The sequence below is a fragment of the Pipistrellus hanaki genome, assembly GCF_964339955.1.
Source record: "Pipistrellus hanaki genome assembly, chromosome: 5".
In the NCBI taxonomy this organism is placed as follows: Eukaryota; Metazoa; Chordata; class Mammalia; order Chiroptera; family Vespertilionidae; genus Pipistrellus; species Pipistrellus hanaki.
In genome coordinates, this window is record NC_140507.1 from 48,906,276 (window position 1) to 48,921,510 (window position 15,235).

A 15,235-nucleotide genomic window follows, 5' to 3' on the forward strand; every position below is an offset into this window, starting at 1 on the left:
GTCTGGGAGGAAAGCCACTAAATAGTGGTGTTAATATGAACAAATCTGTAATCATAGGGGCCTTGGTTTAGTCAACTGTGAAATAGAGGGGTTGGCTTAAGTGATAACTAGGCTAAGTTTCAGCTCTGAGGTTCTGAATTTTAATGAACCAGAACCAGCATGAAAACTTAGTACATTTCCAGCATCAAGCCTAAACCCAACTGGTATTTTGCTGTCAGTCCCCATTACCAAATCTAGTTAACTTTTCCATAAAAGACCCATATTTAGTCACAGGGTAGCGCCGATTCAGGAATGGACAGCTGGAGAGTTTTCAGAGCTCTGTGTGCTGTTCACATGGGGGCTAATCTCTGAGGTTACGTTGTGGAGGGAGGTTGAAGCTGCGTTGGAGCTGAAAGTAATATTTGGCCATTCTGTAGTCACATGCTTTAGAAACTAGCTTGGAAATACTCTTTTTGTCCCTCCTTTCTATGTTAAAAGTTTACTAAGGCGAGTGTGTATTGATTTCCAGCTGCCTTCTGGTTACAACTCTTGTCTGTTGTGTTAGATACAGAATCACCAAAGAGGATATACTGTGAATGGGGCTTAATATGGCTGGGTAACATCAGAGGCAGGGGAGTGTGGTGTATAAGACTTGCACACCGGAATCAGAAAATCTGGATTCAAATCTTCGTAGGTCAGACACTTGGCATAATGTCGGGCATATTGCAAATAGCCATTGGTTGCAGCTGTAATTGTTCAAGATGAGAGAATATACAAGCTTAGTGGTGGTCTTCTCACCATAATGAAGACCAGTGAACTCTTCAGTAAAACGTATTTTTTTTAAAAAAAAAAGAATGACCTCATCCTCTTTAGTTTCTTTTAACCATAGTATTTATTCATTCAGCTGAGTGAAATGTTGCAGGTTTGAGCTGAGTACAAAGCCACATTTCCAGAGACCTTCCTTACTTCCTGTTGTCTGCAAAGTATTTCTGGCAGAAGTGTCTCAATCATCTCCACACATGGCCCCTGGGGGCAGAGCATGAGGGACCTGGGGAGGTATTTCTGTGTATGGCTGAGTCCCATGGGCATTGGCATCCAGTTTGTTGAGTCTGAGGTATCTGTGACTCCGAACCTTGGTGCCAGACTTGTGTTTGCGCTCACACCCTGAAGAGACCTGAGTCAGCGCCTACTTCCATGACACACCTACTCGCGGAGTTTGTTTTTTGTCATTGGAGCGTCTGGTTTGAGTATTTTCTTGTTATGAATACGTAGGTGCAGTGAGGGAACTTTCTCACCTGAAAAAGAGTAAGTTTTGACTAGACTTGATTTCTTGATTCTTAGTGTTGGTTGAGATGAGTTCATCTGGCCTAGAACAAAGGAAACACATCATAGAGTCCTAGGGGAGTTAGGGGAGTCAAGGGATTTTGGCAAGAGACCTGAGTGGCAGAGACATTTGCATCTACTCAGTGGTTCTGGAATCAATGTTATATTTAAGGATGACACACTCTGCAAAGTAATGAAAAAGATATCCTAGGGTAAGGATTAGCAACAACAACAAAAAATCTCTCAGCATTGAAGTGCAGAAATAAATACACAAAAGAATTGTATGATAAAGGTGGCTTGGGAAATTTGAAAGATGTTCTTCCATTGCTTCTCTTGGCCCAGTGCTTGATGAGGTTTCCCCCACAAATACTTTAGAACTGTGGCCGGCAAACTGCAGCTTCCAAGCCACATGCAGCTCTTTTGGCCCCTTGAGTGTGGCTTTTCCACAAAATACCACGGCCTGAGCTAGTCTATTTTGAAGAAGTGGCGTTAGAAGAAGTTTAAGTTTAAAAAATTTGGTTCCCAAAAGAAATTTCAATCATTGTACTGTTGATATTTGGCTGTTGACTAATGAGTTTGCCAACCACTGCTTTAGAATAACTAAACACTGAATTTGAGGAATATTTAAAACCTCTGAATTGAGTAATGAAGGTCTGTGCCCATTTATATTATCACTAGAGGCCTGATGCACGAAATTCTGCAAGAGTAGGCTCTTCTTCCCCTGGCTGCCGGCATCAGCTTTCCTTTGGCACCTGGGACCCGGACTTCCCTCTGGTGGCTGGCAGGAACCTGATACCTGGGCTTCCCTTGCAGCCCCAGCTTTGTCCGGAAGATTGTCCAGAAGGACATTCCGAAGGATGTCCGGTCTAATTAGCATGTTATGCTTTTATTATTATAGATGATGTAAGCATCTTACAAATACCAGTAACTATTTATTTCTGATTACCAAATGCCAAATGCTATACTAAACACTTTATAAACACTATCTCATTTAATCCCAGAAATAATGTAAGATGTAGGTTTTTATGGTCCTCATTACATGGATGAGAAAATAAGGTGCTTCATGTTTTAATATGTCTAAGCTTCCATAGCTAGGAAGACTTAAAAACCAGGACAGTTCATTCTCAAATTATCATTTTTGCTTTGCTACAACATAATCTGACTGATAGGTTAGCTCTTTGATTTGCAACATGACATAGAATTTCTTGAAGGAGTAGTTGGCCTATAGAATCTTTGAAACATTTTAAGCCCAATCAAGATTTGGGAAGGTCTAAGAAATTGATTGCATATATCCACTGGCAATTTTTCTGAAGTAATTTTTCTGGTATTTTGATTTGGACTTTGATCCATCCAAGACAAGCATCGAATGTAGTGGAATGACATCTAAATGGGCGGTTTTCACCAGTGGCTACACAAAAGAATCACCTGGGGACTTTTAAAAGGCAAACCCAAGAAAACAAAACAAAAAAACTGGAAAGCCCAGTCTCCTTTCCCAGATATTCTTGTGTGTGTTTTCATCCCAGCTTTATTGAGATGTAATGGACAGAACATTTTACTAGTTTCAGGTGCACAATGTAAGTATTTGATGTATGAACAGTGACAGAGCGCCGAAATCCAGCTGTGGCCAATAGTCTAGAATGCAGAGGATTTTTAAAGAAAGATAAGTAGTGTGCTGTTTTTCAGAGTACCCAATTGGAGCACAGATTCTGTGGAAATAGGTGTTAGCAGGTTACCAGTTGGAGCACTAAATTAAATTTTCACTAGCAAATATTTGTCCACAGCAGTTTAAATCATTTTTTATTCTCTTCACACATGAGAGGGCAGTATGGTTCTATAAAGTACATGTTCTGGTGTAATGCTTGTTTATACTGGCATATAATAGTTTTTAGGTGAGGACTTTTAGACCCTATGATTATAACTTTGATACGGTTGTCTGTTATTAAATATGATACCCATATATGATACTCTCACTCATACTTACAGGTCACATGGCTGTTTGTCTTTAAATGCACAAATATAATAATTTCCTTGCAACAGTGGCGCTTTCACACTGTGCCTTTTATTATTTTATATTTATGTTTTGTTGAATGCTAGCTGGCTTTCTTCCCTTTTCTTGCTTTCACTTGAGGAACATCAGCCCTCTAAGGATGCCGTGTCTGCTAGCTTGTTGTCTTTAAATACTTTATTTTATGACGTGATTGAAGACCGAAGGATCTCCAGTGTTTTGGGGGACAGAAGGCCTCTGAACTCAGGTCTCAGCAGCCACGAAAGCTCTATTATAAGTCACCTGTATGATATACTTCCCTTGGCGGCACAGCTTGCTTTGTCTTGCTGGATATATGAATGTCACTGAATAATCAGGGTGCTAATATCCTAGATTTCATAAGTGGAGAGGGAATTATTAAGAGGGATTGGAGAGAATTCAAGTGAATTGGTAAGATCTATAAAACAGTTTATGAAAAATCTATGTGGGAATCTGAAAGGTAATTTCATAAGCACCAGCTACTTTTAAACATATAAAAATATTTGCAGTCATATGTTTTTATTTGTGTAGTTTGAAAATTTTGGGACAAGCTTTTTGGCATAAATATAACCAACGCTGTGTGAAATTTAAGGAGATATTTGTGTGTTTTTTTTTAAATTTTCTGGCTACTTTCCTTATGGGTAAAGAGCTGTGGTACTGACTACACCTGGTAAAGATAATTATAGTTGTTTAGTTTGGGGATTAATTTATTTTGAAATATAATAATTTGATGTCGCTTTGACTTTTCAATGAGAAATTTTATTTAGAAAGACTTACAACTTATACCCACAATTTGAAGGAATGGATTTTTGGCTCCATCCTGTTTTGGATGCGCTCCAAATCAAATGCTGTTTGATGCTGGTTTACCGTTGGAATACACAGGTAAAACAATTAATGTCCTTTGCGCTTTGATGGCAGATTTTTCGGACGCTGCCTGATGCCACACCCCCTGAGTCAGTCTCCCAGTCACCCCCAAATGCTCCACCAAGACAATCGAAGCGACAAGGCCAGAGGACCAAGAGACCTGTGGCTGTGTATAATCTCTGTCTTCAGCTGGAAGATGGTAAGATGTTCCTTATATTTTTCTGCTTGACAGCATGTTGAGAATATAGCATATCATATGTCCTCTGAGCAGGTCATGGTTGTGTTATTTTTGTAAAATGGTTTTTTAGAGAGAGAGGGGGAGGGTCGGGGAGACAGAGAGAGAGAGAGAGAGAGAGAGAGAGAGAGAGAGAGAGAGAGAGAGGAGAGAGGGAGAGAGAGACTGATTTGTTGGTCCACTTATTTATGCATTCATTGGTTGATTCTTGTATGTGCCCTGACTGGGGATTGAACCCACAATATTGGTGTCTGGGGATGACGCTCTGACCAACTGACTACCCAGTCAGGGCCATCCTTTGTGTTTCAATTTCTTTTTCCCTGAAGATTTTTCTGACATTAACAGGGAGGGTGACGCTTTCCTGTCTGGGAGAGAAAGTAAGTTTCAGTTTTGTGTTTGTCTTTGTTATGCATGGTTCTTTTTATATTTTTAAAAGACAGCTTAAATTTCTTTTCTGGGAGACTTGTGTGACCTCCTGTGAGGTTATATAATCCTGAGACAAATAGAAGGGGAACTAAAATTAAAGCAGATCTTTCATGAGAAGACTCTGATGTTAAATGCATTTAAACTAAAGGCACAGTTCACCGTAGCACTGGGGTTGTGGCTTATGCATCTTACTTGCTCCATGTTTCTTACTTTCTCATAAGGCAGGTAGCTGATCATATGTTAGGGGTGGCAAATTGACTTGTTTTTAGGGGCTAAGTTGAGTGAACTGAGCTGTAGTCAGATTCTGACAAATGTAAGTTCTCATGTCCTACTTAAGCTACCATGTTATGGATAAATTTTTTTAATTAATCCTTTTTTCCATTGATTTTTTTTGTTTGTTTTTTTTTGTTGAGAGAATGGAAAGAAGGGGAAGAGACAGAAAGAGAGAAGCACATTGATTGGTTGCCTCTTGCACACATCCCAACAGGGTCGGGAGACTAAGCCTGCAATTGAGTTATACGTCCTTGACAGGGAATCAAACCGGTGATCCTTCAGTGTGCAGGTTGAAACTCTATCCACTGAGCAAACTGGCTAGGGCCAGGCTAATTCTTGTCATGTAATCATGTTGTCTTAGTGTTGCCAGATTGCCTAGTTTTTTTGTTTCTTTGTTTTTTTAAGAGAAAGTGGGAGGGAGGGAGGGAGGGAGGGAGGAGAGAGAGAGAGAGAGAGAGAGAGAGAGAGAGAGAGAGAGAGAGAGAGAGAGAGAAAGAGAAACATCCATGAGAAAGAGACAAAGAGACCCATTGGTTAATTACCTTTTGAACACACCCTAATCTGCAACCTAGGTACATGCCTCTGACCAAGAATCAAACCCTCGACCCTTTGGTGAACAGGCTGACACTTTAACCACCTGGTTTTTACAGACAGTCTGGAAATTTGAAAAACAAATTTAATATATATTTCTTTATTGATTTCAGAGAGAAAGAGAGAAGGAAAGAGAGATAGAGAAACGTCAGTGATGAGAGAGAATCATTGATTGGCCGCCTCCCGCACCCCCCACCCCTCCACCCTACCCCCAACCCCGTGCCCACTGGGGATCGAGCGGCAACCCAGGCACATGCCCTTGGCCAGAAATGAACCTGGGACCCTTCAGTCTGCAGGCTGACACTCTCTCCACTGAGCCAAGCCTGCTAGGGCAAGGAAATAGGAATTTTAAACATGAATTCCTGCAAAACAAGATGGTGAGCCAAGCAGAGAACACCAATTGCTGATTTGTAACCATATGGTTATTGATGTGATTTTTTTCAGTGTGCCTATCTGCAACTGTGACTTTGTTGCAGGTCTTCACCCCTGCTGAGGACATTTCCTGATTTTGAAATTAGTCTTCAGTTTTCTTCCTCTTCCCATCCTCTTTGTTTTTGGCATCTTTCATTTGTTATTCTTTAAAGCTACAGAGCTTATATTGGTTTGGAAGTGTGAGATTATTATCAAAGGGAGGAAGGGAATGAAGATAGAAACCATGCAATATCTTCATCATAAGCAGCTGTGTAATCTAATGTCTAGGTTAATATCCAAATTAACCGTGCAAGCAAGTGACATTGTCTTCAACTCAGCTGACTTGGAGGTGTCTGCAGAAAGACTCAGAATGCTTCCTCTAATAACATGGCGGGCTATGATGTTTTTTTAAAAGATTTTTAAAATTCTAAAGATTTTTAATTTTTTATGGGTGATTTTATTCTTAAAAGTTTTTAAGAACTAAATTTATTGGGGTGACATTGGTTGATAACATTATAGGTCTCCAGCGTATCATTCTATACTACAACGTCTGCATATTGCATTGTGTGCCGGCCACCTCAAGTTAAATCTCCTTGTCTTCATATAGTTGATCCCCTTTACTACTCTCCCACCCCCCTTTCGTCTGGTAACCACCAGACTGTTGTCTGTCTTACTTGTTCATTAGTTGCTTTTTGTTTTATATCTCACACATGAGTGAAGTCATGTGGTTGTTGACTTATTTCCCTTAGCATGATGCTCTCCATATCCATCCATGTTGTCACAAATTGCAGTATTTCATCTTTTCTTATGATGGAGTATTACATCTTCTTTATCCAGTTATCTATTGAAGGATAGACACTTCAGTTGCTTCAGTGTCTTGACACCATGAGTAATGCAGCTATGAACATAGAGGTGCACATATCTCTATGAATAATTGTTTTCAAATTTTTGGGATAGATACCCAGAAGAGGGGTTGCTGAATCATATGGTAACTCCATTCTTAACCTTTTTGAGGAGCCTCCATACTGTTATCCATGGTGGCTGCACCAACTTACATTTCTACCAACAATGAATGAGAGTTCCTTTTTATTCACAACCTCTCCAACACTTACGTGTATTCTTGATAACAGCCATTCTCACAGGTAAGAATTGGTGTCACTTTGTAGTTTTGATTTGCATTTCCCGAATAGCTAGTGAAGTTGAGCATTTTTTTTCCCCATAGTTTTTTGGCCATTTGTATGCCTTCTTGGGAAAAGTGTCTGTACCGGTCCTCTGCCTATTTTTTAATTGGATTATTTATTTTTGTTGTTGAATTGAGTTCTTTATATATTGTGGATATTAGCCCTTTATCACAGGCGTTGTTTGCAATACCTCTCGCATTCAGTTGGTTGTCTTTTTGTTGTTGAAGGGTTCTTTTTCTATGCAGAAGGTTTTTAGATTGATATAGTCCCATTCGTCAATGTTTACTTCCCTTGCCAAATTCATACAATCCTCTCTTAAGACCAAGGTCCGTAAATTTAGTACCCATATTTTCTTCTGTGTGATTTATTGTTTCAAGTCTTATATTTAGGTCTTTGATCCATTTTGAGTTAATTTTTGTATATGGTGACAAAGAGCAGACTAGATTCATTCTTTTGCGTGTGGCTTTCCAATTTTCCCAGCACCATTTATTGAAGAGGCTTTTCTTTTTTTTTCATTGTATGTTTTTGGTTCCTTTATAGAATTTTTTCCCTCATAAATGTTTAATCTTTATTGGGGGCTTGATTAAGACATATTTTATATGATATAAATACTAGTTTTACAATCAGATTCTTGTTTTCCAGGGGAGGGACATGAATCATTAATATGAATCTATAATTTCAGAGCTTTCTTTTAGACATTAGTTACAACTTCTGAACCTACCTAACCTTTTTGTTCTCTTTTTCTCACTTTCATTCTTTCTCAGTAGAGTTGCTAATAAGGAGTAAAACTGGTTGAAATTGCACCTTTTCTTATTCTTCCACTTGTTCTCAGGTGGAAGTGTTAATAAAGAGTGAAAGAGGCAAACGTTGAGAAGTAAAAAGGGTAAAATCAAGAAGACCAAGCCTCAAACTGAATAGACTATATTTAATTAAGGAAATGACCAAACAGGGGCCTTTTGTGTTAGAATTACATCTACTTTTTTGGCATTTTTAGGACTTTAATCATAATATTCCATCACAACTTCATAGCATATCAATCTTTTGACCTTTGAGTTGCTAAGTGATTATTAAAGAGTAAGATTGTTGAAGTGGTATTCAGCACATCTTTTATGGGAATATTGAAGACGGTTTGCTACAATATTTAGGTTATATAATAATTAAACATTATTTGATTGTAAAGGAAAAGAGATAGTCAGATATTCAATTCTCTAGTCTGTTTTTATGTTCATCATTTATATGATGTTTCAGTCTACATTTTGTCATCCATAACTTACATTGATTCTTCTTTTGAAAGATATCAGAATAAGGAAAGCCCATGATTTTGGTGAGGGAATGATTTTATTTTACCTTAGAGGTCACAAGATCAAGCAATTAAAACTATTATTTATCCCCCTTCTCCCCCATTATTTGTTACTTAAACTTAAGTTGTGTGAAAAAGAATTATTTCAGAGAGACCAAAATAGGGGTATGTTTGGCATATTCTAAAAAAAAAAAAAAAAAAGGGAAATAATTTAAGAGAAGTGGTGTACATGCTTTTGAAAGGAAGCATACAGGGAAAGGATGCTGAAAGACAATGTTATTGCATATGACTCAGCATTCTGAAAACTCTACCCCTTCAAAAAAAAAATCTATTCTTATCACTAGAACTAAAATGATGTTGTTTTTGTAGTCTGAATCATCTAATGTCAACTCTACTTGAAGGTTTCAAGAAGTTTAATCTTTTATTGTATTTTTAAAAAATATTTTGTAGTAGAGTTACTTTCCATGTATAGTTCGGTTGATTATTTTTCGAAATGTTTTAGTTTATATCAGTCTGATAGAAAATTTAAATGAAAATATGTCCTTCTCCTCGCCACTCCCCCCTCTCCCCAACACACACACACACACACACACAACACACACACACACACACACACACACACACATTTATTCACTGTAGTATAAAGTAAATTCAATTTAATAAAATCCAGGACAAATAATTTTTAGTTCAAACTTTGGTAGATTATCTACCAGGATTCAGGGACCTAAAGTGGATAACTGGGGATTTTCTCAGCACTATGATTTGGTCACAGATTTGGTATTTGAGAGAAGTGGTTTGTGGTGTGTTATTTCATCTTCTACTTTGGTAGGGTATGAAACTGTGGTGTACCAAATAGCCAACCCTGAACAACACTCATTTAGTTTCAGTTTAACATCAGATGGATCAAAAAGTCATTATTAGCAAAGATTCAGGAAGACTGTTAGCATGAGTCTGGAATCACAGAATCCAAACTGGCGTGAAGTAGGAGAGAAACTCTGCTGTTAGACCTGACTTTTATTATGTCATATTTAATCCCACTGCACTTCCAGTTGAGAGATGATCAGTTTAATTAACCATACTTAGTATCTTTACTTTGATAAAGACTTTCATTGGCTTTAGCACATTCAGCCATACCATATGTACAGTGCTCATTATTCTTCTTTGTAATATATGATTAAGACTTTAACATTCTACTAGGTACTTTCCTATGGATCTTCGTTGATGATTATAAAGGCCTTAGAATGATATAGTATCTAGCTAGATTTCTTTACCTAGAGCAGCTGTTAAATATTTGCTGAAATCCTTGTCTCTCATTATTTCGTAGAAGCTGTATTGTTCATTTTTACGTAGCCTTGAATTATCTTGCAAATTTCAAAGCTGTGTTGATTTGTCTAAGTCAGTTGTGAAATATCAAAATATGATGTAGAGCTCTCTCTGCTAAAAAGAAGATGAAGAGTCAAAGGTTGCTTTCATTTCATTCTGAAGTTACCTTGTGTTTCTTGTGTTTTTATTTCTCTTGAGCTGGTAGTGAAGCAACTCTGAAAATGTTTAGTGTTTGTTGTATCTTTGTTCACTCCAAAGTTGTCCTTACTGCTTCTATGCAAAGAGAGGCTTGTGTTCATTGTAATGCCCCCAATACGAGGAAAGTTCATGAGGCTCTATGAGATTTATTCTTTGTTGTTTTTCATTCAAGGCAGAAACATTTTTTAAAAAAAAGAAGTTTTTGGAGGTGAAAGGGAATTTGACCATCTAAATTTTTACTAAGCTCTCCTTTTCTTCCTTTATGCCAGCTTTAATTTTAAACAGAACTAGACAGTCACAGGACTTGTTCTTATTTGTATCTGCTTGGGTAATTATATCCTCGGTGCCCATCTTTTTTAAATACATGATGGAGCAGTTTATTTATTTAGGCAACACCAAAATATGATTTATAGTGAGTCAAAAACAAACTCCTCCTGCAACTCAGCTGGCAGGATTTAAGCTATTTTAGAGTGGGTGTGACTTGGGTACCATTGGGTTGGCACTTTCCCACCCTAATCTCGGATGCGCTAATTGCGGCACGTTCTGTTGTACGTGTGTTACTGTGGCGCTGCAGTGATGGATGCAGAGCCCTATACGCAAAAAATGTGAAAATGCACCTGTCCATGTGCAGTGAAGCATGATCATGCTCCTTCTGACCCGAGGAGGAGCGTGTCCTGATGGGGATCAGTCTCTAAAACCAGAGCAGGACAAATGCTGTCTGTAGGAGTCAGGAAGGCCATGGTGACAGGCTGGGTACTCACTTATCTCAGTTCCCAGGAGAGTATCTTTAGAAATTGCCTTCTTGAAAACACGCTTCTGTAAGTGAACTGCAACCACCCTGTCCCCTCCAAAATGTTACCAGGACACTCATATGTGAGAAGAACCATTGTTGACATGGAGCTTTAGTGACACATGCTATAGTGATTGATGTTTCCTTTTAGACATATCTCATCCTCTTGACACAGAATTATAATCAACCCAAGTACCCAGACACAAGCATATCTTTGCTTTCAGCGTGGTAATCCTCTTCTGATTCTTTTTTTTTTTTTTTTTTTTGCATGACACTTCAAAGGTGGGCCATGGGTAATAACTTTCTGCGTGCCAAGACTTCTTGCAACATTATGATTTCTTGACATGGAATTACTGTGTTGTGAAATGAAGCCTAAGACCAGGTTTGAATCAGTGACAGTATATGTAGACAGATTATTTCTTAACTCAATTTTACAATGTTGAGATCAATGGGTTGGAAAAGGCACTCAGAAATTTCAGGGCTGGAATTGAGTTGTGGTGTGCCCCCATACATCATGGGAGCCACCTCTCCTGCATCTTCCTCCCCCCAGAAACCTTCCAGAACACCAGCCCCCTTACCCCCCACCCCCAACGTTAGTGACAAAGCACAAGGCAACTTGTTATATGACTTCCTGTATAGTCTTCACTCTGCTTCTGCGTGGGATGAACATTTCCCCCTTTCTCTGGAGGGGGAAAAAGAAAGTGTATTTAATGCCTTTATAAAGTACATAGCTGCTTCTGTGGTGAAAATAAGTTCATGGCAGGTAACTGGGATTTATAGGAGAGAGAGGAATTCTTTAAAGCTTGTCTCCCTGCGGTGTGGGTTTTTTTCTTCACTTCTAATAGCTTGTATTTTAATTTCTAGTTCTGCACGCAGGCAGCTGTCACTCTCTTTATAGCCCTCTTTGAAACTCTTACAGCGTAGGAGGTAGCCAGGCTGTCTAAGAAACATCTTTTCAAACCAACCAAAGTATTGTTTATCCTGAACGAAATAGAAATTTTAAAGGCTGTCAAGAGTGACTGATTTGAAACGCTCTCTTTGGTAGCCAGGAAGATGAGCAGAAATCTTGAAGGAGAAGGTGTTTTGTCTCAGCGTGGCCAATTCCAAGTGGAACGAGGAAAAAAAAAAAACACAACACAACAAAAAACTATTGCCCCAGTAAGAAGGGGATGGAGTCCCTCTTGCATGAGTTGGCATGAAGAGACTTTATTGGTGCCACGTTGAGAAAGGGTAGCTCTTGCTGCTTAGCGATTTCCTGTTCGAGCTGATATGTCTTTCACCTTCTATATGGGCTGCTCTCTCAGAATCACGTTGTCCTAGCATTTTGGGGAATCTGTATCACTGGAAGTACTTAGGCAGCAAAGAATTTTATTGAATGGTAGAATTATTTGCGGTTAAGTTTGGATTCAGACTAACCTGGATTTAAATCTCTGTCACTTCTTGCTGTCTTTTATGATCTCGACAAATTCTCCTCTACGCCTCATGAGTTTGGGGCAATAAAATTTTATGTGTTTTTTGCCAAGAACAAATGTGTTAATGGCTATACACCATCCAGGTAGTAAATCCTTCAGAATTTTAGCTTCTATTTTCCTGAGGGCCTGATGTATGAAGCAGAAGGCTTAAACATATACTTCCATAGAAAATGAAACTGAGTCTTCTGGTTTCTGTCCAGTGTAATAAATAGGTTCATTGGTCACTAGTGTCTTAATCTACAAATTGATAGTAATTAACATTGTTTTCTTAAAATATATTTTTATTGTTTTCAAAGAGGTAGGGAAAGCGAGAGAGAGATAGAAACATCAATGATGAGAGAGAATCATTGATCAGCTGCCTCTTGCACACCCCACACTGGGGATTGAGCCTGCAACCCGGGCATGTGCCCTGACCAGGAATCATATACCATGATCTCCTGGTTCATAGGCCAATGTTCAACCACTGAGCCACACTGGCTGGGCAGTATTTAACATTCTTATGTGAGAAGAATAGTGGGGAGGAGGATAGGTCAATGGCTAGGAGTCCAGTAGCCTTCACTGTCTCCCTGGGCTGGAGTCTGTTCCCAGCACTTGTTCTAAATTTCCTGGGCTGTCACAGTGTCAGCCTCCCTCAGAAGTTTATGGAAGATGGTATCTGACCAACAGGAGAGGGCAGTTGGGGTGATCAGGTTGGCAGGGAGGGAAGTTGGGGGCAATCAGGCTGGCAGGGGGGACAGTTGGGGGTGAGAACACTGGTGGGGAGCAGTTGGGGACAAGCAGGCTGGCAGATAAGAGTAGTTAGGGGTGATCAGGTAGGCAGGCAGGTGAGTGGTTAGGAGCCAGCAGTCCCGGATTGTGAGAGGGATGTCTCAACTGCCAGTAGTAGTTGGACATCCCCTGAGGAGTCCCAGATTGGAGAGGGTGCAGGCTGGGGTGAGGGACACTCCCCATCTCTGCCTGTGCATGAATTTTGTGCACTAGACCACTAGTGTGATTATAATGCAGCTGATTCCCTCCTTAGCTCTTTCTAGCATACACTTTTGGCACATTTTAGCTATCTAACAGCTTTTTGGGGCTAGCATTATGCTTTATTTTTTAAACCTTTGGACAATAGAAAATAAAATCTGCAGTATCATTTTACGGCAATGTCATTTACATCTTTTCATGTCTTAATGAGTTATGTTAATTTCTAGTTCAGGAGTTGCTTTTTCTCTTATTCAGTCTTATTTTTTGGGGGAGGGGAATACATATCTGTATGTAGTTTTGTTTTTGTGCTTTTGCGATTGAGGTGAGAGGTTCCAAGGAGAGTCACATTTCCCTTTTGCAGTTGTGATTTCAGCTGGAGAAATTGTATGATCTGATTCAATTAGTCTCATCTAGCCATTGCCTGTCTTGGATCTGTCTGTTACTTAGTTTCCTTATGATTGGCCTTGTTTGACAAGGGCAAAATGGACTGAGAGGAACTGGGACATCTTGCCCCCCACCCAGCCTGGCATAGCTTTAACTTGCAGTGGAACTGAGAATGGGGCTAAGTGGGACTTTAGGAACCTTTCCTTCCAATCGGCAATTACAACCTGTCTCTGGTGCACCTCCCACTGCTGAGAAACACAATTACCTTTCTTTCCTTAATGGGCATTTGGCAGGGATAATTTCTTGTACCCCCTGCCCCTTTCCCTAATGTAAAACTTAGGGATGATTTTCTGATCAAAGAATCTGTGTGTTTTGCTTTTTTTTTTAATGGTCATCATTTACCACCTACTGTTCTATGGAAGGAAAGAATTCCCTTTGAGTGGTAGTGTTGGGTTTGCCTTTTAAAGAGAGCTACCCAATTACATTAGCAATTCAAAAGTTCACTTTTAAAGTCAAACTTTGGGTTCCCTAACCTGTCTTTATTATTCTAATTAGTTTAAGGAAGGAACTAACTTCTCTCGCCTCCCTTTCCTCTCCTCCTCCCCCTTCTCCTTCGGTATAATTCTTCATTTAAGGGAAACTAATGTACAGTACAATATATTAGGATATAAATCTTCTGGGCTATGTTTTGAGAAGGATAAGAATTGATTCTTGGCCTAAAAAAATATATATCAACTTTAATTTTTGTCTTAATTAGGACTTTTTTGTTTCTTCTATAGATCTTCCCTGTTTAATACTACCACATGTTTAATGCCACCATGGATAGTGCCTCTTTTTTGTTTGTTTGTTTGTTTTGTTAATCCTCACCTGAGGATATTTTTTCCATTGCTTTTCCAGAGAAAGTGGAATGGAGAGAGAGGGAGGGAGGGAGAGAGAGAGAGTTGTGAGAGATGTGAGAGAACCATATCAATTGGTTGTGTCCCACAGGTTCCCCAACCAGGGAATTGAAGCCTGGACCTTTTGGTAAGTGGGCCGATGCCCTAACCATTGAACACACCTGCCCAGGTGATAGTGCCTCTTAAAGCATGTTATTGGCATTATCTGGCCGTTTGAGTTCAAGTCGACTGCATATAGAGAGATGTGAAGGGAGTGCTGGATTCTCTTTGGCTGGTTGGGTGCCCCTTGGGCTTTGGATCTGGCCACACCTTTTGTCAGGCCTGCTGCTCAGAAGCTGTTCTGCTGTGCACCAGCCTTTCTGTGCGTACACCACGGCTTCCAGTCAGAGAAGGTCATGAACTCCACGAGGTTCTGGCCCAACCAAGCATGAGAGTAGGTTGTGAAGAAACAAGTCTGTTCACCTTTCTTCCGTATCCAAGGCGTGGCCTACTTGGATGCAGGCCTCTGAGATAATCCAGCGAGGCAAGACATGCTGTCTTCTGGGTGATGTTTGGGTGTGGCCATTCCCCGTTTTCCTCAGCCGTGCCGGAGAGTTGGGC

General features: G+C 39.6%; 1 protein-coding gene across 1 annotated transcript in view; it reads left to right on the forward strand.

Annotated features, from left to right (window-relative positions):
* ARHGAP10 (Rho GTPase activating protein 10) overlaps positions 1-15,235 on the forward strand; it is a 240,111-nt gene that overhangs the window by 193,076 nt on the left and 31,800 nt on the right. The window contains exon 19 of the mRNA XM_084884902.1: positions 4,244-4,388. Coding sequence (XP_084741028.1) covers positions 4,244-4,388 — 145 coding nt within the window. The remainder of the gene's footprint in view (positions 1-4,243; positions 4,389-15,235) is intronic.